Below are 22,153 nucleotides of genomic sequence, written 5' to 3'. Positions count from 1 at the left end.
GTTAATAGTGATGGGTCAATGTTGGCTCATCAATTGTAACAGATGTACCACACTAGTGGGGCTGTTGATAGCGGGGGAGGTTTTGATGGCAGAGGCATTATGTGGGAATTGTCTGTACTTTCCACTCAATTTTGTTGTAAACCTAAAACTGCTCTATAAAATAAACTCTATGACAGAGAGACAGAGAGGGAGGGAGGCAGAAAACACAACTTGGAATCAAAAGAAAATTAATTTAAATAAACTCAAAGGAAAGTCATTTTGTTAAAAAAATTTTTTTAATAATAAAAATGTACTTCAAAGTTGAAAAAAAAAAACTAAGGGTGGCCCTGGAACCCTCCTGCATTGCTGGTGGGAAAGTAAAATGGTGCCGTCACTTTGGAAAACAGTGTGGCTGTTCCTTAAAAAGTTAAACACAGGGGCCAGCCCGGTGGCATAGTGGTTAAGTTCACATGCTCCACTTCGGTGGCCCAGGGTTAGCAGGTTCGGATCCCGGGCGCGGACCGACGCACTGCTTGTCAAGCCACGCTGTGGCACTGTCCCATATAAAGTAGAGGAAGATGGACACGGATGTTAGCCTAGGGCCAATCTTCCTCAGCAAAAAGAGGAGGATTGGCAACAGATGTCAGCTCAGGGCTAATCTTCCTCACACACACAAAAAAAGTTAAACATGGAATTCCTCCCAAAGGTGAACATGACCCAGGAATTCCACTCTTTTCTATATACCAGAGAGAACTGGAAACATATGTTCACACAAAAACTTGTGAACAAACGTTAATAGCATTACTCATAAGAGCCAAAAAGTAGAAACACCCGAATATCCACCAGCTGATGGACAAAACAAAATGTAGTATATCCATACAATAGAATACTACTCAACCATAAAAAGGAATAAAGTACTGTTACATGTTACAACATGGATGAACCTTGAAGACTTAAGAAGCCAGTTACAAAAAGCCACGTATTGTATATGATTCCATTTATATGAAACGTCCAGAGTAGGCAAACCAATAGACACAGAAAGTAGTGGTTGCCAAGGAACAGGAGGAATTAGGACTAACTGCTAACAGGTGCAGGGTTCCTCTGTGGGGTGACAAAAATGTTTTGAAATTAGACAGTGATGGTGACTATACAACATAGTGAATATACTAAAAACCACAGAAATGTACACATTAAAGGTGTGAATTTTCTGTTATGTGAATTATATTTCAATTTCTTAACAAGTCTTTTAAAAACTAAGGATGGCACTAATGAATGAATGCTCTTAAGCAATAAAATCAAGGCCTGCTAACATCACAAAAGACTCCCTACCAACTGTTCTGTGCCTTCTGATGGAAGACCTCATCACCACCTGTGAAGTGGCCTCCCCGCCCCAAATCAGAAAATAAACCAATTTTGATCAACCCCTACATGCAACTAACCAAGTAATAGGGAAAACAAACCAGTCAACAGAACAAGTTAAACTAATACTACAGGGAAGCACTCAGCAAAACAAAGACTCTGGGAACCTTTATAGGACCAAAGACCTAATTTTTTCAACAAAAAATGGCAAGGCAAAGGAAAGAAAGATGGAGAGAGTTCCAAACAATGTGTTATCTGGATCCTGATTCAAACAACTGATTCTTAACAATCTGGTAGACAACTACAACATTGTAGCTATCTTTTAAAGTGCTTATCTTTTAGATTTATACTGAAATGTTTGTGGATGAAATTATAGGATTCTGGGATTTGCTTCAAAATCATTTGGGAGAGCAGAGGAGTAGACAGAAGTATAAGTAAAACAAGATTGGTCATGAGTTGTTACTGTTTAAGATGAGTGACAAGTTTGTGGGAGGTCACGGATACTATATTATTTTTGTATATGTATAAAACTCTCCATAATAAAAAATTAAAGCAAGGGTACATGTAATACAATCATATTTACAATACAGAGGATAAACTGTTAGGAAGGGCATCGATGGAGCGAAACTGTTAGATTACTCCAGAGAATTCAGGCAGGCGGAGCAATCTGAACTGAGATAGCAGTAGCCAAGAAAAGAAAACCACAAACTAAATCAGGGTTATTTCCTTAGGTCGGTGGTTAGGATTCATAGATATTCTAGGCAAAATTTTTTACTCATCCCTTTTTTTTTTTTTTAAACCAGAAGAGGCTCCACAGCTTTCATCATATATGCAAAGGAGACTATACCCAAAAAATTAATAATCACTGAATTAAATATATTTTAGGACACTGGAGCTATCTCTATTAGCCTCTTGAATCACTACAGTCCAGTTTACACACTTTCAACCAAGCTCTTCCCAGCTTTAGAACCTCTACTAATGCTGTTCCTTCCTACTGGAATACCTATGGTTGTTAGGTATTCATACCTCAGATCTAAAAGTATATTTACCCCTCAGGGACTTTAAGAAAATTAAATAAGCTACATATTAAAGACTGAAAATAATTCTTGGTATATAGAAAGTGCTCAATAAATATTAGCTATTTAGCTGAAAGCCTACAATCTACATAGGTTTCCCATCACCATTTATTTTCTCAGCATCCTGTTAATTTCTGGTTTATCACATTTTATTATTTCTAGAGTACAAGCTCCATGAGGGCAAGGTCCTTGTTTCACACATCATTATATACCTGGTGACCAGCACAAAGTAGCACTCAAATATATTCAATGAATAATTATACTAGAATCAATAAAACTCAAAGATAACACATAGCAGGATGACCCACTGATCTCTCTAGCACCTAGTAATGGGAAGGATGGTGATAAACATTAACAATAACAGAGAATAAAGGAGACTGAGCAAGTTAAGTGTGTTTTGTGGGGGGAAGAGACAGGCATTTGAGATGAACTGAACAATGAATGTATTCAATTTGAAGTAGAAAAGTTAAACAGGAAATTAGAAATATGTCTGAGATATCTGGAAGCCAAAGACAGTAGGCAGCCTGTCCAGGTTTAAATCCCAGCTCTGTTGCCTCCTAGTTGCAAGATCTTAGGTAGATTACTTAACCTCTGGACCCCAACACTCTAGTGTCCAAATAAAAAACCAAAACCCAACAACAAAAGAAACCCATTGTGCCAACCTCACTGGGTTGTTTTTACGATTAAATGAGTAAATACTGAAGCACCGGAATAAGACTTAGCAAATGGTAAACAATAAATGTTAGGTATTAAGATGGTAAGCGACAGCTGAAAATCTGATTTTGAATGAAATATACAGTGAAAACAAGAAGAGAACCAGACTCCCAGGTAACAACAATTGGGAACAAAGGAAACATACAAAGAAAAGTGGTAAGCAGATCAAAGGGAGACTAGGGAATTACAGAGTGGAAGCCGAAAGGATTTTGAAGAAGAAATAGTCAATAGTAGAATGTGTGGGTTAAGTGCCTAGGGTCTGTACGAAGCCCACAGAATTTGGTAATTTGAAGGTCAATCATCAACAGAAAAAACATCGGCCTACAAAGTGTTCAGATGGGTGTAGGAAGAGAGTAGAGTAAAAAGCAAACTACAGGGCGAGGTTAAGGGGCAAATGGAGGAGAAAAGAATTCTAGATTAGTGGTCCCTACACTTTTGTTTCCAAGGACTTCAGAAAAAAAACCAAGGAGGGGCTGGCCCCGTGGTGTAGCGGTTAAGTGCGCACGCTCCACTGCCGGCGGCCCAGAATCACATCCCAGGCGCGCACCAATGCACCGCTTGTCAGGCCATGCAGTGGTGTCGTCCCATATAAAGTGGAGGAAGATGGGCACAGATGTTAGCCCAGAGCCAGTCTTCCTCAGCGAAAAAAGAGGAGGCCTGGCATGGATGTTAGCTCAGGGCTGATCTTCCTCACACACACACAAAAAAAAACAAGGAGAATGACAAATGGTTGTGGATTCTTACTTCTATCAAATAATTTTTTTTTCTCTTTTGTCACCATCATTTGAAATAGGAAACCGCATAACAGCAAAAATTTATGAAGGCTAACACTCTCAGAATAAAGGGAGCGCCTTTAAGAAAAATCACTATACTGTTATTTTTTGTAATTTCATAGTAGATTCATAAAAATTTTCTAATAGAAAAGGCCCCAGGATTTGCAAATCACTTTTCTAGAATACTCTAAGAAAACTCAGACAGTGAGAGTGCAGGGGAAACAGTTCAAGTTTTCTCCCCTTAAAAATTAATAAATCAGGTAAGTGACATATCTCCTATTAAGATCTTTAGGTGGCAACATCTGTCATGTTATGACAAACCTGTATGTCAGAGTGTGCAAACACAAACACTAATTAAAATTTTCACATTTGCAGGAGAATTAGTAATTTTAGAATATAAACTCCTGGACTACATTTTCTATGTATTATCTATGTCATGTTTTTATCGTTGGCAAACAAGCCTTTTGTATATACCATAAGTGCATTTATTACATACCAACTACAGAGAAAAATATAAGGACATGTTCACAACATACATAAACTAGACCTAGCACATCATGGGGGCTCAATAAAACTTGGTTGAAATATATTGAAGTGGCGGGCCGGCCCCGTGGCTTAGCAGTTAAGTGCGAGCGCTCTGCTGCTGGCGGCCCGGGGTTCGGATCCCTGGGGCGCACCAACGCACCACTTCTCCGGCCATGCTGAGGCCGCGTCCCACATATAGCAACTAGAAGGATGTACAGCTATGACATACAACTATCTACTGGGGCTTTGGGGGAAAAATAAATAAATAAAATTAAAAAAAAAAAAAAGAAATATATTGAAGTGGTGTATGCCACACAATGGTAGACAAAGAATTACAAGTCAGATTCCATTTCCATAAAAAATCGTAAGATGACAATATAATACAGTGGTTACAAGAGTGGTAATAAGACCACAAACTTTGGATTCAGACAAACCTGGGTTCCAATCTCAGCTGCAGTACTTTATAGCTGGGTGACCCTGGCAAAGTTATTTAACCTAAGTTTTTCTCCTCATCTGTAAAATAGGAATGACACCTACCTCATAAGGTTGTACTGGTGAATAAATGGCAGTTATAATTTCTATATAACATGAATTGCCAAAATCACACCAACAGTCCATTTTTCCCAAGTCCTAGACCAAATCAATCCAAATCTCTGCAGGATGAAGCAGAGGCCCCAATATTTAAAAGTTTTACTAGTGACTCCGACTAGCACTCTCACTTAGGAATCACTGTCACAGAGCCTCACTAACACAGCTTTACCCGAGTCACAAAGACAAAACAGCTTTAAGACATAATCCTTGGGTTAAGTTTCAAGTTTCTAAGACAGACTTTTACCCCAAATTCTTTTTACAGAGAATAAAACCATAATGCAAAGTTCCAATTTAAAATCATTTCCAAAGCCAGGGAAAATATGATTCCATATTAAAATTTTACATCAAAATTAGATATACCTCAGGCTCTTTGTATTCATTATTGAAGTTTTATCTTGAATATTAAATATATTTAAACACACTTTAAATATATGTGTAGATGAACAGTATAACCAAAGCTGAAGACAACAATGATATGTAAGCTGTCTTATTTCTGTTATCTTTCTTAAAAATAAGTTTAAATTTACAGTTAAAATTCACTGATGCTTCACTTAAACCCTCCCAATAAATTTTTATTCAACACATACATTTTTAAATCTACATGTCACAAGCAATCTTACTGAAGAATGAATGCACTTAAAGCAAATTCAATATTCCAGAAGCAAACTTGAAACTCTACTAACTAACCCAGTAAAACATTTCAGAGAAATATATAAAAACAAAAACACACAAACACAATCATGAACATTTTATTCCAAAAGAATCAGTATGAAATAATGAAAATCCCTGGAAAAAATTAAGAATGTAGAAACAAGAGAACTACTTCAAAATAATCAAACAAAAAAAGCTTAGAACGGCTATATCAGAACTAATATGCCAACAGATCAACTGAAAGCAAGTAAGCAAAAGGAATCTTCTTTAAAAGACTTTTCTGTTACTGTCAAGGAAAGGAGAACTAGAAAGGAAAGCTAGGGCTAGGGCAGACAATACAGACCTCATTAATGAATAGATTTTACTAATTTAGACACAAGTAAAACATTTTTTCAGCTACTTACATTAGCGAAGCTTATGAACGACTAATGCAAGTGCTAACTTCAAAAGTGTTAAAACCTAAGCTTTCATACAACAGTACAAAGGTCAAAAACACTATATCAGGGACTGGTGAAAGTTATATTTTTAAAAACCCAATAGTATATCCAAACATAATTCTAAAGTATTGAATAGACTAACATGTTAATTTATACTTAATTTTTCAAGACTTGATAAAGTATCAAAATATCTCAGTATTCTCACTTTGTAAAAGTTTAACTTTACCCACTTTGCAGAATCAAATAAAAGTTTACTAGTTCAAAATCAAAGTGAAGAGATATATATATTTGAGGACACTCTTTCAAAGTTAATCCAATCTTCTTTCTTTCAACACTACATTTCCCTAACTATCCACCGCAGGCATATAAGACATATATGTCAGCGCAGAATACTGCTTACATTCTAAATATACACCAGACTGAAGAACAGGTGCAACACTATTTAGATGCATGCTTTTTTCTTCTAAGCCTAAATTTGCCTTGGAAAGGGACTTAAAGATAAACACAATACCCAAAAAAGTTAAACAATCCTTTTAAAAAGATGTAGGCATTCTGAAATCCAAGACATGAGCCCTGTTTAAACTACCAACACCTTCCAAAAGCTAGGAAAACCAGCCTATCCAAGTTTCACCTTAAGAGGACCGAGGCAGGCTCAATTATGCAGGGTCCTGAGGATATTTAACTTTGCTTCCGCTCCCTGAGTTAGTAAGGCGTGTCAAGTACGTTTTACTTCAAGCTAATATTAAATCTTGTCTCACTCGTTTCACAAAGACAGGACAGATAGTCTGGTTTGGCTTTTTACGGGCAAAGAAGGGGAGAGAGGAGGGGGAGGCCTGGTAAAGGGCACTCTAAAAAGAAAAATTCAGTATAGAGAAGCCTTGATGACTCAGTCACTACAGTAGGGAAGAACTCAAAGGGAATCTGAGCAAATAAGGCAGCATCCCAGGTAAGAATGTCCTTCAAGTTGGCAGCAGGAAATGAAAACTTCACAGGTCAGCCGCAAGCCATTGTGCTTGGTAGCAGCCCTGGAAGGAAGCGTGGCTGTCAAGGGGTAAGTGCGTACCAACTCCGGGGGAGGGGGCCAGACATGCCAAATCGGAAAGGGGGGTGATCCGGCAAAATGTGGTAAAATGCCCATCCCAGTCCCTCTCCTCGGGCTCTCCATCTTCAGAGGCATAGGCAAGAGCAAGCTCAGTGCCCAGCAGCCCCATGCCGGACTCTCCCACAGAGAGGAGCTCGGCCCCAAGCCCCGGAGACCCGGGCAGGCCGCCTCCAGAGGAGCCCCCGCAGACGCCATACTCAAAGCCAAAATGGCTGCCCCAAGGAAGCCCGCACCGCGCAGCTAGGGAGGGTTGGGGAACAAGCTTCTGCGGAAAAGGGGGAGGGGGAGTCTAGGAAGAGCCGTGGCCAGGAACAACGCCCCCGAGCCGCACAGGTAGGTTCCTCTCGTCGTCCCCAGGCCGCGGGGCTCCGACAGAGGGGAGTCCCGGCCCCACCCCCCAGCCGGGCACCCCGCCGCCGCAGCCGTCCCGCACACCGACCCCAGCGAGGTACCTGCAGTTCGGCCCGCTCCACCTCCCAGTGCGCCCGCTCCATCTCGAAGCGAGCCCACTCGTGCTGGATGTAGTGCAGGATCCCTGGGATAGTGTATTGCTGCGGCCGGGACAGCTCCGGGCCTGCCGCGGGCCCCGCTCCCTCGGCGGCCGGAGGACCCCCGCCGCTCGCCGCTCCATTCCCCCCTGGCGAAAGGCTCACGTTCCCCCCAGGTCCCTGCTGTGGCCGTGGAGGGGCCGCCATCCCCGGGCCGCCACCACCGCCTCCGGCGAGCTCGTCCATTGTGTGTGGGGCCCCGGCCGGGGCGCAGGGCGAGACGCCGACGGCTGGGGGAAGGGCCGGGGAGGGTGGCCCCGCGCTGGTGGCGGGGCGGAGGCCGGCTGGGAGAGGGGCGGGGAGGACGTTGTTGCTGTATGCCTGCCGTGGGTCAGAGCAGGGAGCTGCCGGCCGCCGCCATTACAGTCCCTCCTCCATCTGCCCGTCTCACTCACTCACTTTAGGGGAAGGGGGGGCGGCGGCGGGAGGGGCAGAGGGGGCAGGGTTGGGAAGGGGAGAGACGTAGGGCCGTCGCTCCCGCGCAGCATGCCGGGTAGAGAACGCCGCCGCACGACTAGTAGCCAAATAGAGTCCGGCCTCACCCTACGCAGGCGCACTGACGACGCAGTCGGGGTTGCCGTTAGAGGCGGGGAAGGCGCCCCGGCCCCGCCCCTAGGCCCGCCCTCAGGCTCGCTCCGGGTGTCTAGCGGCCGCTCCGGGGCAGTGGGCCTCCGACTCCGACCTTGGGAAGCGAGTAGGTGTCTGGCTTCCCAGTGGTTTCCCTCGCGCAGTCAGGCCCCGGGCGCCGTTCCCCAGCCAGGGGTGTCACCGACGTGCCTGCCTCCTGAGCTGGGTCTTAACCTGGCTGGTCGCTCCGGTGGCCTCAGCCGGTCCCGGATTCCTGACGTTTCTTTTGCATTCCTTGCGTGTTTCAGGCGGTCCCAGAGGGTCGGGGCTCTTTCTCTGCTTGTCACTCACTCTCCCTCTGGTTTCTTAGCACCAGTCAGTTCCCGGGGCCTCGGGGACGTTCTCTTTTGGCAAATAGCCCGGATCCCACCGGACCTGGGGACTGATTCCCCGTCTACGTTCCGAGTCCCGGCTTTGGTCCCACTTCTGTGCTTCTCGGTCGCCCGTCGCAACTGGTTCTTCTCTGCCTCACCTCTTCTTTCTTATTCTAGGATGGATTCTGTTTGGGGGATTAGGGAGGGGAGCAAGAGCGCCTGTTTTCATCTTTTTTATTGGGAGAAGGGGAGATAATGAAAAACTTTAGATCTTGACGGTGGTGGGTAGAGGGAGACAGATACTTTGGAGGAGACTGGTTAGACTAATAGTTTGATGTTTTAGAAGTGAATTAGCTCACAAGTATTGTCATTCGTAGCAGAATCTTTTGATGGAAATAAAATATAAAAGCATCGTGAATATAACTTAAAATCGTAGATGAATGGCTAAAGGTGTTTTCCTGGGTCATTAAATGTTGCTTGAGTGAATATAATACACACACAAAAGACAAGATTAATCTTTTAAGTGCTGTAGTGTGTTTTTATGTGCTTAGGTTGCCAGGAAACATCCTTAATGAACTAGTAAGTTTTTGAAAGTTAATGTAGCTAATAACCATTTGGTTGAAAACTAGGACAAAAATATTTAAAAACATAATTTTTAGGTTTAGTAATTACAGCTATGCAGGAAAATTGCATATAAAATTGCACTTTTAAATTTTTTTTCTTCTTTACTACCAATAAAATTTTCACTATGGAATGTAAGGACCACTCAGGGTGTAATTTCAAAGAGATAAAGTAGTACGTCTTAATTTATCATGTCTGCTTTACTGTTGTTATAGTTCAAGGCAGAGCACATTGGACTTATTCATGCTGCCATGTTTTATTTATGTATGAGGTAAGGTCTTAGGTCACAATATTAAGAACTATTTCTCCACATTCTTAAAGTACTGTTTTTGCATTTTATAGTGACCAACATACAACCTGCTTATTCAGTCTTGTTCTTTTTTGAGGGGCCTCACAGCACATAAAAAGTTCAGAAATACTCTGCTGCCTGAAGCCCATACAGCACACATTTGTGAAAGGGTGTGGTTGACCTCAATGATGTTGGCATCAAGAGAAGAGGAACATGCACACTTAATATTTCCCACTGGTACCTCAAGGTCAAGAAAAGACTGGATTCATAATCCTTCTTTTTTCCTCCCCACTCACTTTCAAAAAACAAAAAACTCTGCTCCTCTTCTATTACCTGTCTTATGTTTTTTTTTTTAGTTTTATTTATTTATTTATTTTCCCCCCAAAGCCCCAGTAGATAGTTGTATGTCATAGCTGCACATCCTTCTAGTTGCTGTATGTGGGACGCGGCCTCAGCATGGCCGGAGAAGCGGTGCGTTGGTGGGCGCCCAGGATCCGAACCCGGGCTGCCAGTAGAGGAGCACGCGCACTTAACCGCTAAGCCACGGGGCGGCCCCCCTATTACCTGTCTTATTAAGTGGCACTACATCCAAACCTGTGGTCTGGCAGTCATGCTGGTACCTTTCTTTCACTCAGCCCCCACATCCAATCCTTTTCTCAGTAACATCTTTCATTATCTTCAATAACGTCTTAGCTAAAACGTTCCCAAGTCTACTCTTCCCCCACCTCCCACTACCACTGATGCTTGAGTGATCTTCAAAAGGCAGATCTGATCCTGTCATTCCCTGCTTAAAATATTTTAGGGATCACCAGATTTAGAATAAAGCCCCAATTTTAGCATAGCATGTAAAGTTCCTTCAGAGGCTGGCCTGGTGGCGTAGTGGTTAAGTGCGCGCCGATCCTTTTCAGGAGGCCCGAGGGTTCCCTGGGGATCTGCAGGTTTGGATCCCCAGCGCGCCCTGACGCACCGCTTGTCAAGCCATGCTGTGGCGGCGTCCCATATAAAGTGGAGGAAGATGGGCACGGATGTTAGCCCAGGGCCAATCTCCCTCAGCAAAAAGAGTAGGATTGGCATCAGATGTTAGCTCAGGGCTGATCTTCATCACAAAAAAAATAATAAAATAAAAATCCTACAAATTCTAGATCCTCTCTGTTGTTTAACCTACCATCACACCATCATGGCACTGCATTCGCTCCACCTGAACTGTGCTGTTTTTGGCTGCTAAATGCATAATGATATTTCATTCCACAGGAATTTAACACATATTGTGCCCCATTACCTCTCCTTCCTTCCTTTCTTCCTTCAAAACTCAGCTCAAGTGTTACTTCCTCCAGGAAGCTTTCCAGATTCCTGAATTATTTAGAGACCCTATCCTGGTAGTATCCCATGCTTATCTCCTAATACTTATTACTTTGAATTTATCTATGTATCTATGAGTGGTCAGTGATGCTCATACTAAACACTATGAAAGCAACACCTACACATAACAGGTACTGCAAATCTTTGCTTCACTTATTTATTTTATTTCCTGATTGGCTACTATTTTTCAGATACTCTACTAGTCCTGGTGATCCACTGTGAACCAAACAGACATAATCTGCTCTCACAGAAGTGACAGTCTAGTTTGTAGGCAAACTACCTAGCACCAGCCGCCCTGGCTTCTTCAATATCTTGTTCAGCTCTGTCTTAAAACTGCCTCTTTTAAAATTTCACACGTGCTCCCTATTTGAAGAATTCCGATTGAATGTGTCTACATTCACTTTCACCATGGTTTTATAAGTGTCAATAATGCAATCTTTGGCCATGGTCTTCCTAGATCATAGTCCTTTATCTGCAAGATTGCCTCCTAGAGGGGCAAGACCCATGCCCCTCTTGTTCGCAGCTGTCCCCCCAGTGTCTGGGACAGTGTGATCCCCAGTAAATGTTTGATGAATAACTTAGATTTAGACTACACTAATATGAGTATTTTTCCTTCACCACAATCATTTTTTATTAGTTTTTGCTGCTACCATTTACCAGTTATCTCTTAAGGTTCAGTGACCAGAACTGCCCGGAGTATTAAAAGTAAAAGACACCAAGATTTTCTCCTGTGTTGGGAGAATATTTATTACACTTCTGACTTTGTGTCTGTGACCCCTGAGGACAGTCTGCAGTGAGCTCCTAGAACCTTGTCCCCTGTAGATACTGAGCTCTCCCAGGCCCTATACTCACCTACAACTCACCTAACTGGAACTCCCTCCCCAAACTGTGGCTGAGTCATTTCCTCTCTTCCGTCTCACCTTTGAAATTCCCTATTTGTTCTCTCCTTTCATCAGTCTGTTCATCCCTCCTCTACTCCCACTGATTCTCTCAGTTTCAGTATACTACTCATGATCTTCGAGAAAGCCTATTTATATCTTTAATCCGTTTAGGATTTTAGGGTGTGTTTTTTCTTTCCCATAAGCTAATCTTAGACACCTGTGTGCTTATTCTATCTGACCAAAAAGGGACTTGTCATATTGCATGTGCATATATTATGTCAGCAAAGGTGTGTTAAGGTATTCCAGGCTTTTAAATAAGTCGAGAGTAGTTATCACTCAGACACCTTCTTCCCAATTATTGTAATACCTGATATACAGCGAGTTTTGACCCTGTATGGCTCCCTGTAATTACTCACCAGAACATCCAGTTTGATACCTTGCTGACTGTTCTAACAAAGAGCTCAGTCTGGCTCACAGACACTAATCTAGTCATCTTTTTGCACCGTCTGAAAAGGTTGTGACAAGTATTCTTATCCCCATGCAGAGGGGAGAAAGCTGAGATAAGAGTTCTGTGTCACTTCCACAAGACTTCAGAAGAACAGGAAGTGGTCCCGCTCTCACATCAGTGAGTGCATATGTGTGCTTAGAAACAGGAAATAAAGACCCCTCCACTCTTCTGCCTCCTGCTGTCCTATCAGCTCACTATTATGGTCTCTGGTTCCCAAATCATTTGCAGTTTTGAAATTCTTTGTAGGTAGTTTTGGGGTCATTCAGTGACTTGGGGAAATTACGTAGTGTTTCCATTTATAAATATGGAGAGCAAACCAATGTTAGAGCCCAGAGGAAGGTCTTCGAGAAGAGCTGGCATGTGTTCAAAAACCAAAGGAGCAAACTGTATAATGCAGGTGGAACAGGAAAGGAGGGGCAGCTCTGACGGGCACCGTGGTGTGACCCGCCAAATAAGATCAGATATCTGCTTCTCGTTACAGCAGTTGCCTGTGGCTAAGAAAATTGTAGAAATTCATTGCAGAGCACTTGAACTATTCAAATAATATGTTGTGTAGAAAAGAAAAGGAAAAGGACCTTCACAGAATGTAGAAAAATAGGCACCAAAACCTTTAGGAAGCTCAGCATGCTATATAAAATTCTAGTCCGAGTTCATTCCTGAACTGTCTCCTGGGTAACATGAGTCAGAAAGCAGTAGGCTGTAATAATATTGTATAATAGCTAACTCATAGACATGTCAAAATTGAAGGAAAAAAAAGAATTGCCTGGAGCTGAGTCCCTCCTGGACAATGAGGTCTATAAACATGAGAACCAAATGACTGGAAAATGTGACTGAATGGGAAATTGCCAAAACTTTCCTAGGTAATAATTTAACAATCTTGGAAATGTGATTTGTGTTCTGTTGGAGCAGCAGGAGAGAATGTTCAAAAGAATGATACCAGACGCAGACACCTTGTCTGGGAAATCTATGCTAGAGACAGTGTTCTCTTTGGAGAATGTTTTAAATTTGGCAAAAATTCGCAAAAACTTATTTTTTTGTAACAACATATATTTTTTTTGGTGAGGAAGATTAGCTGTGAGCTAATATCTGTTGCCAATCATCCTCTCTTTGCTGAGGAAGATTGGCCCCGAGCTAACATCCATGCCCATCTTCCTCTATTTTATGTGGGACACCTGCCACAGCATGGCTTGATAAGCAATGTGTAGGTCTGCCCCTGGGATCTGAACCTGCAAACCCTGGGCTGCTGAAGCAGAGCACACAAACTTAACCACTACGTCACCAGGCTGGCCCCGTAACAACATATTTTTAAACGAGAGTAACCTTTAGTTTTGTCTTTCTGTTAATAGACCAACTTAAAGTACATGACCATTACCCCACAAAAAAAGATTGAAGACTGCTTTAGCACATTTTAAAATAACTCCTATTGCCCTGTGCTCCTTTTGTTTTATAGGTTTTGATATAGTAATCAGATATTTTAAATTGTATTGTGCATCAACTTCTTTTACCTTTTTATTTTCAAAAATTTCAATCATTCAAAACCAGAAAAAAAAAGTCTAATGAACTACCATTTTCAATAAAAATCAGGATTTTGCCATTCTTAATTCATCTAGTCCACTTTTTTTCTGTGAGGATTTTTTTTTTTTTGACTATTACAAAAGTTTATTTAACAAAATAGTTTAATATGAAAATATACGTGGCCTGATTTTTATGTCCTGGTAAAATAGGCCCTTTGGAGAGGGAACATGTGGAAGCACTTGATTTCCCTGGTGAACACAGCCTTTGTTTATGCTCATTCCAAGCCTCTAACACGATGATACTATTTCCTCATATTACCACCATTCCAATATTGTTCTCTTGCCCACCAGTTGCCATCTCCACACATTCACCTATCACAAGGTTCATATAATTTTTTTTTTCCCCCAAAGCCCCAGTAGATAGTTGTATGTCATAGTCGCACATTCTTCTAGTTGCTGTATGTGGGACGCGGCCTCAGCATGGCCGGAGAAGCGGTCCGTCCATGCGAACCCGGGATCCGAACCCGGGTCGCCAGCAGTGGAGCGCGTGCACTTAACCGCTAAGCCATGGGGCCGGCCCTATCACAAGGTTCATAAAGGGATCAAATCCCTGCAGTATTCCTCAGGCATATCTGCCACCATTGAATGTCAATGATAACTTCCTGTCCATACATTTTTTCAACTCAGGAGGGTGAGCTTTGCCCATGGCGTCTCCTCGACAAGCTCCAAGATGCCTTGAAACAGAGTTCATGGCCTCCCTCACACTCCCGCAGCAGGCCCCAGGAATATTTTAAAGTAAATCACAGACATCATATTATTTCATTGGTACATACTTCTCTAAGTATCTTTGACAGATTAGGACCTTTAAAAAAATACCATAATACCATGATCGCACCTACAAAATGAATCGTAATTCGTTTATACAGTCTAATGCCAGTCCATATTCAGTTTTCTGCAATCATCTCGAAAAATTTTTTTTAAAGAGTTGATGATTTCAAATCAGGATCCAAATAAAATCCACATATTTCATTTAGTTGATACGTCTTTAGGTCTTTTTTGATTTGTCTTCCCCTCACCCCCCATCATCATGCCATTTATTTATTGAAGAGACAAGGTTATTTATCCTGTACAATTTCCCACATTTGGTTGATTGCATTTCTATGGTATTTAGCATATTCCTTCCTTCTCCATATTTCTTGTAAACTAGAAGTTAGATCTAGAGGCTAGGTTTGATTCAGGTTTTAATTTTTTTGGCAAAAATACTTCTCCCTTGGGGATGCAGTGTACTTCCTATTGTATCATGTCAGATGGCGTAGAATGTCTAGTTTGCTCAGTTTTAGTAAGGCACTAAACTTGATCACTGTGATGCAGCTGTGGTCAGCCTTAGCTAGCTGGCTGTCTTTTGACACACGTATTGTGTTCTACCCTCAACTGTTTCTCTTCAGTGTGGAGTCTGTCCTGCTACAAAAGAGCTTTCTCTGGATGTTTCTGGGGCTTTGGGGAGGTGGATGGGACCTTTCCTTGCACTCCTTGGCAAAAGGGACCCTGCCAGGCCTCCTCTCAGTTCCCACTGTGGTTCTTCGATTCACTCGTGAGGTTCTCACTTCAAGGGGGGGCCTGTGTTTGGGTGAAGACTGGGTGATTTCTGGGTTCCTTGGCTCTGTTGACCCTCAAAGTCAACTTTTTTGAACTTGCGCGTCTGCCAGCACAACTGTGTCACCCTATTCTTGTTGCTAAGGGTAGTTTGACCCTCCCCGTTAGTGGTCTAGAGTTCCAGGGGATGTTTTTCACCTGGTTTTTGGTAAAGATGTTGCCTGTAGAATTTTTTTTTTCCTATCCTAGCGGTTCTCCCCGTTTTTGTGAGGGGACCCTGGGAGATCCCAAAACTACTCTGCTGCTATCACCACTCCCTTGCCTCTTCACACTCTTGGCGTCTTCAAGTTTAGATTGCCTGCTATTTAAACTAAAGTTATTTGTTATAGCCTTGCTATTGAAATATTTTTATTTGACCACTACTAAAGTAATTGTGAGATTTTTGCTGTTCAGAGATTGTGAGATATAATGAGTGTCAATTTAAGTATGAATATCCTCTGGGCAACAGTTGGGCAGGCTCTTGTCTGACAACTTTAATCTCCTATTTACATTTTCAGCGGGAGCTGTAACATGTTGCTACACTTTGTTGTGAAATTCAGAAAAGCAAAAAGTGCTCCAAGGCCGAGGGCAGCCAAGCAGGCCACCTGAAAGGCTCTGGGTTTACCCTGACATCTGAGCTGAACGAGAATGATACTAAATTCAGATCCGAGGCTGCAAACTGCCATGGACAGCATTCGCTGGGTATGTTTTATTTATTGGAAGTAGAAAGGGAGATTAGCTGAACTCACTCAGAGCGCAAATCAGACATAAGAATTTTGGAAGTTTAGGTCTAATCGCAAATGTTAAACACACTGTAGTAAATGTAGTAGTATGAGCTTTACTGTCCTAAATTTTCACATTATCTGATTGAGCCACTTCTGAGGTATTCCAGGCTCCCTGATGAGATCAACTAAAAGTAAATAATGTGTTAGCATTCTGCCTTTTGTGATATGCTCCAGGGTCAAGATTCAAACTGCCAAAATATGCATATTAGCCAGTAAAAGCTTTTGTATAGAGGGTCAGCTGCCCAGAGCTAGATCCACTCTAGCGCAGGGAGTGAACTTGTGCGTCTGTGCTCATCTCACGGCCATCACTGAATTACTGGAGGCCTGAGGCAAACCTGGAGGGAGAGAGCAGTGGGTGAGAGAGAGCACCAACACTGGAGCCGGGCTGACCGGAATTGGTGCTTCCTCCACCGGGTCACTGAGTGACCTTTGGCAAGTGACTAAGTTTCACATCTGTAAAATGGAGATAAAAACAGTCTCTAACTCATCGAGCTATTGTGAGGATTAAATGAATGTAGGTAAAGTGTTCAAAATACCACCTGGCTGTTTAGTAAGCACTGTGTGAGTGTTTGCCATTGTTATTGTCTCTCCTTGTGAGTTGGTTTGTTGGGTCGTATTAGCACATCATGTCACAAAGAGTGAATAATGCCGTTCAGGGTATAGCAGTGGAAGTCTTTCATGACCACCATCTTACTCATTTGAATTAGAGTTATTTGTGGCCATGTCACTAACAAAAAAAATAGATCCTGTTGGGTAAGTTAACTGATCCTCAAAGTGAACTTTAATACAGTAATTTTTGTGTTTTATTACTTCTTTTATTTTTTTTATTTTTTTATTTTTTTAAAGATTTTATTTATTTTATTTTTTTCCCCCCAAAGCCCCAGTAGATAGTTGTATGTCATAGCTGCACATCCTTCTAGTTGCTGTATGTGGGACTCGGCCTCAGGATGGACAGAGAAGTGGTGCCTCGATGCACGCCCGGGATCAGAACCCGGGCCTCCAGCATCGCAGCGCGCGCACTTAACCACCAAGCCACAGGGCCGGCCTATTACTTCTTTTAGAGTGATGATCTGCAAAAAGAATTTGTTGTTGGAACCATAATTTTCTAAGTGATATCCTCAAGTCCCCAAAATATTAATATAGGTTTTTATAGTGCTTGATTTTAACCCAGGACACATTTTATTTAATTAGGAAGATTTTAAATAATAATTTTAATGCATAGCTGTAATTTCATAGTAGTATTTTCATGTATACTTTTAAGGAAAAAATTCACATGGTAACTGATTTTTCCCCCAGGTAATGTGAACATTAGAGTAGAAGACTTTATAGTGTTGAAACAAATTAATTGCAGATAGGTTATGGAGTGATGGTGTTATACAAACATTTTCCATAATTCCATTTTCCATAATTCCAGTATTGCACTCACATTAATTTATAGTCAACTTCTCAGGGATATATTTCATGTAAAGTGAGATTCCTCTGCATGCCAGTGAGGTTTTGTTTATTTCTTTCTTCGTTTGACACAAAACTGTAGGAGCCATCAGCAAATAAAATTTTAATTCTAAATTCCTTTAGTTTGATTTGGATTTAAAATCTGTAACATTGCTGCTCACTCTGTAAGAGCACTTACACACTGTCGTTTGAATCCTAATGCAATGCTAATAGGAGATTGCTACTCTTCAGAAAGGGAAAAATGTATAAGAAAAATCTATCTTTGTATGTCTTTCACAGTTTTCGTTAGAAATCAGATGTCCAACAAGAATTATCAAAATCTAACTAACTTAAGAAATGTAGAAGTTAAATATATCAGAATCCAGAACATATGGTTTGCAATATTTCCAATTTGAGGGGGAAACTTGAGTCACCATTTTGTAGGAATGGGAAGTAATACCGAGTAATCCTAGTTCTCTTCTGGAGTTTCTCCTTATTGACACGTTGTAACATCACATAGCAAGTCCTGGGAGGATCCCAGCCATGAGACCCGTGGATAGTAGATCTCAGGTCCTCCTTGCTTCTTTAAAATCAAGATATTGGATGTCTTTGTTTTTTTGTTTTTTGAGGAAGATCAGCCCTGAGCTAACATCCATGCAAATCTTCCTCTGTTTTTGCTGAGGAAGACTGGCCCTGAGCGAATATCCGTGCCCATCTTCCTTCACTTTATGTGGGACACCGCCACAGCATGGCCTGACAAGTGATGCGTCGGTGCGCGCCCGGGATCTGAACCTGGGCTTCCAGCAGCAGAGTGTGTGCACCTAACCACTACACCATGGGGCCGGCCGCTGGATGTCTTTTTTTGTTTTTTGTTTGTTTTTGTGAGGAAGATCAGCCCTGAGCTAGTATCTATTGCCAATCCTCCTCTTTTTTTTTCCTTTTTCCCCTTTTTCTCCCCAAGGCCTCAGTAGATAGTTGTATGTCATAGCTGCACATCCCTCTAGTTGCTGTATGTGGGACGTGGCCTCAGCATGGCCCGGCAAGCAGTGCATCAGTGCATGCCTGGGATCCGAACCCGGGCCACCAGTAGCGGAGCGCGCGCACTTAACCGCTCAGCCACCGGGCCGGCCCCTAGATGTCTTTGTTAATCCAGAAATTCAATGAAGATTTTTAGTCACTAAGCACAAATGTTTAATTTGTGTGGCTAATTTTAACTGAACAATTTAGAATAAGATTACCCACACAGGAATGTTTCTTCACTATTTCTAACCCACGCCCGTGTTTTGTCAAAGTAAAAATTTAATTCCCTATTTTAATGGCATTTTTAATTTCAAAATAAATTACCCTCGACACTAAAACCAAATAGAAGATAATTTTAGAAGAAAAAATTTTATTTTGATTTTGAAAGATAAATATTGTTATCTCCATTACACGTAGTAATAGGCAGGTTGAGCCGCTTGCTTGCCTGAAAGCAGTTTTTCTATCCTAAGAAGAGTGGAATGTAAGATATCAACAACAACAACAGGCCCATGTGAACTCCAGCCTTTCACAGTTTGTATCTTTGAACTGTGCACACCTCCCACCACCGCCAGATCTGATCCTCAGTACCTCTCTGGCAAATGACTGATGTGCCATCTCTTCTCAATCCCTCCATCCCCCATGCCTCACACACAGATGACTAATGAATAAAAATAAAACAAGTACTTTCTAACAAACAATGTAATGGTCTATTTATAGTATATAAATTCCTCATCTTCAGTTTTTGAAATATGACTTTTCTCCCCTGCCTGAATCATATTGCTATAAAGGACCTTAAAAATTCTTCAGTTCACCCCCCTAATTTAGGATAGAAAGTCTGATACTTGAACATCTCCAAAAATACAATATCTACCCTCTTCAGTAAAACTTCCAGCTTGTCTCTGCTTTAGTTAAGTATGTTTTAAAATTACAAATCGCTACACTTGTTTGGATTTATATTGTATCTTGGACCAGAATATGATGAGACTTTTTGATCAATTTGCCAAAATGACTTTAGATCAAAATCTGAGAGTCACATGAAGCTTTAGAAATTTTTCAGATATACTGCTAGAAAAATGGTAGATCAGACTAATAAGATTTATTCTCAAAGTATTTTCATTATTTTTCTGCAGAACTGGTATCTTCAGGATTTCCACAAATCCTGAATTTGATTGGATTTTAACATTTTAAAGGGTTTTAACTATTTTTAAACTATTTAAGTAAAAAAATGCAGCACACATACAAATGTGTTTAATGCCAAATTAATCAAATGTGGTTAAAATATTTCTTGAGTGACCCAGGATTTAACAGAAAGTAAAAGTCTCAGCTGAAGCTACTGAAAATGTATTCTGAATTAGAAAGGAAAAAGAGAGAGAGAGAAGGAGGGGAGAATGGATGTAAAGAAAGGCAGAATGGGTGGCAAATTTCAGTAGTCTTAGAACTGCAGTAAGAAGACTGTTGGGAGGAATATGTACTCTACAGTGGGGAAGTGGATGAGGAGGGAGAAGGGTGCTCTATTGAGAGCTTTACACGCCCTTCATCTCGTTTAGCCCTCACAGTAAGTCTATAAGGCAGCTGTCATTATTCCCAGTTGACAGGTGAGAAAACTGAATCATTATAGAATTCCAGTAAATTCTAAGCAAAGAAACAAACCGTTTTAGCTTATAAAAAAAGAATATATAACATATTACAAACTCTGAGGGAGGTGCTCCAAATTAGGTGAAAATCTTCTACTGACTGGTATTTTATTTCCTCTCATTTAAGGATGGAGAAATTCACCAACAGCTAAATCACTTTGAGGCCCATGAAATGAATCAGTATGGTGTAGCAAATAGAATCTCACTGTTATTTCCATGTTTCCTGTGTTTAGGCCAGCCTGATTAGATGCTCTCAGCACATCCATTTTGAAAAACAGTACATATTTTAAAGAAATATGGCATTCAGAAATGCCACAGTAAGTGAAACAATAGCTTCATTATTCAGAGTAAACATTTATTCTTCAGCTGGGTAATTTTTAAAATTATATAATGCAGCTCAACATTTTTTTAACAAACTTTGTGTGTGACACAAAAAGTAATACATCTTTTAAAACTTGAGGAATAAAGCAAAGTAAGGATGGAGAATAAAAATTGCCCCCAATCCCACCATCCAGATTTAAGCAAAATGCATTTTAGTATAATTCCTTCCTTTTCTGATTATTTTGTAGTAGCTCTGAACTTTGTATAATGTACATGTACAATGATTTTTAGTAAATTTACAAAGTTGTACAAATATTATCACATGAATAAATCCAGTGTTAGAAGATTTTTATCATCCCCAAAAGAAACCCCATTCCCATTTTTCCCTAAACCTCTCCTGGCCCCAGGTAACCACTAATATACTTTCTGTCTCTATAGATTTGCCTTTTCTGGACATTTCACATTAATAGAATCATACAATAGATAGTACTTTGCATCTGGCTTCTTTCATTTAACACGTTTTTTTGTTTGTTTTGGTGAGGAAGATTAGCCCTGAGCTAACATTTGTTGCCAATCCTCCTCTTTTTGCTGAGGTAGATTGGCTCTGGGCTAACATCCATGCCCATCTTCCTCCACTTTATATCTGGGACACCGCCACAGCATGGCTTGATAAGCGGTGCCTAGGTCCACGCCCAGGATCTGAACCTGCAAACCCCTGGCCACCGAAGCAGAGAGTGTGAACTTAACCACTGTGCCACCAGGCGTGGCATATTAAATTAAATATTAAATTAAAAAACATTTAGGGCCGGCCCCGTGGCTTGGTGGTTAAGTGAGCGCGCTCCACTGCTGGCGACCCGGGTTCGGATCCCGGGCTCGCACCGACGCGCTGCTTCTCTGGCCATGCTGAGGCCGCGTCCCACATACAGCAACTAGAAGGATGTGCAGCTATGACACACAACTATCCACTGGGGCTTTGGGGGAAAAAAATAAATAAATAAAATCTTTAAAAAAAAAAAATAAATTAAAAAACATTTAATATGTTTTTAAGGTTTATCCATTTTGTAGCTTGTAGCAGTATTTTGTTCCTTTTTATTGCTGAACAGTTTTCCATTGTATGTAGATATACCACATTGTGTTTATTCATTCGTTTGCTGGTGGCCATTTGAATTGTTTTCATTTTGGGGCTATTATGAATAATGCTCCTATGAACATTTATGTGCAAGTCTTTTTTGTGGACATATGTTTTCATTTCTCTTGGATATATACTTAGAAGTAGAATTGCTGGATAATATGGTAAAGTTGTGTTTAACTTTTTAAAAAAACTGCCCAATTGTTTTCCAAAGTGGCAGTAACATTTACATTCCCATAAGGGTTTGGTGTCTCCACTTCCTGGCCAGCACTTGTTATTTTCTGCCTTTTTGGTTATAGCCATTCAAGTGGGTGTGAAGTGGTGTCTTGTGGT

The 22,153-nt window shown here is 41.2% G+C and overlaps 2 protein-coding genes across 9 annotated transcripts in view; one reads left to right on the top strand and one right to left on the bottom strand.

Annotated features, from left to right (window-relative positions):
* The window catches only part of STRN3 (striatin 3), a 105,920-nt gene extending 97,769 nt beyond the window's left edge, over positions 1-8,151 (bottom strand). The window contains exon 1 of one of the 3 annotated variants that reach the window (XM_004421142.3): positions 7,660-8,151. In XM_004421142.3, coding sequence (XP_004421199.1) covers positions 7,660-7,941 — 282 coding nt within the window. In that variant the 5' untranslated portion in view covers positions 7,942-8,151. The remainder of the gene's footprint in view (positions 1-7,659) is intronic. The other 2 variants (XM_014780433.2, XM_004421143.3) reach the window with 2 other exon arrangements.
* Positions 6,885-22,153, top strand: part of AP4S1 (adaptor related protein complex 4 subunit sigma 1) — a 44,736-nt gene continuing 29,467 nt past the window's right edge. For 2 of the 6 annotated variants that reach the window (XM_087423044.1, XM_087423041.1), the window contains exon 1: positions 7,211-7,540. The gene's annotated coding sequence lies outside the window, so the exon portion shown is untranslated. Of the gene's footprint in view, positions 7,157-7,210; positions 7,541-16,018; positions 16,203-22,153 lie in introns of those variants that run through there. The other 4 variants (XM_087423032.1, XM_087423037.1, XM_014780434.2 and 1 more) reach the window with 4 other exon arrangements.

This window comes from Ceratotherium simum, chromosome 3 (genome assembly GCF_057802395.1).
Source record: "Ceratotherium simum simum isolate JZ-2026a chromosome 3, ASM5780239v1, whole genome shotgun sequence".
NCBI lineage: Eukaryota > Metazoa > Chordata > Mammalia > Perissodactyla > Rhinocerotidae > Ceratotherium > Ceratotherium simum.
The sequence above is the reverse complement of the archived record's forward strand: the minus strand, read 5'-3'. Positions and strand labels throughout refer to the sequence as shown.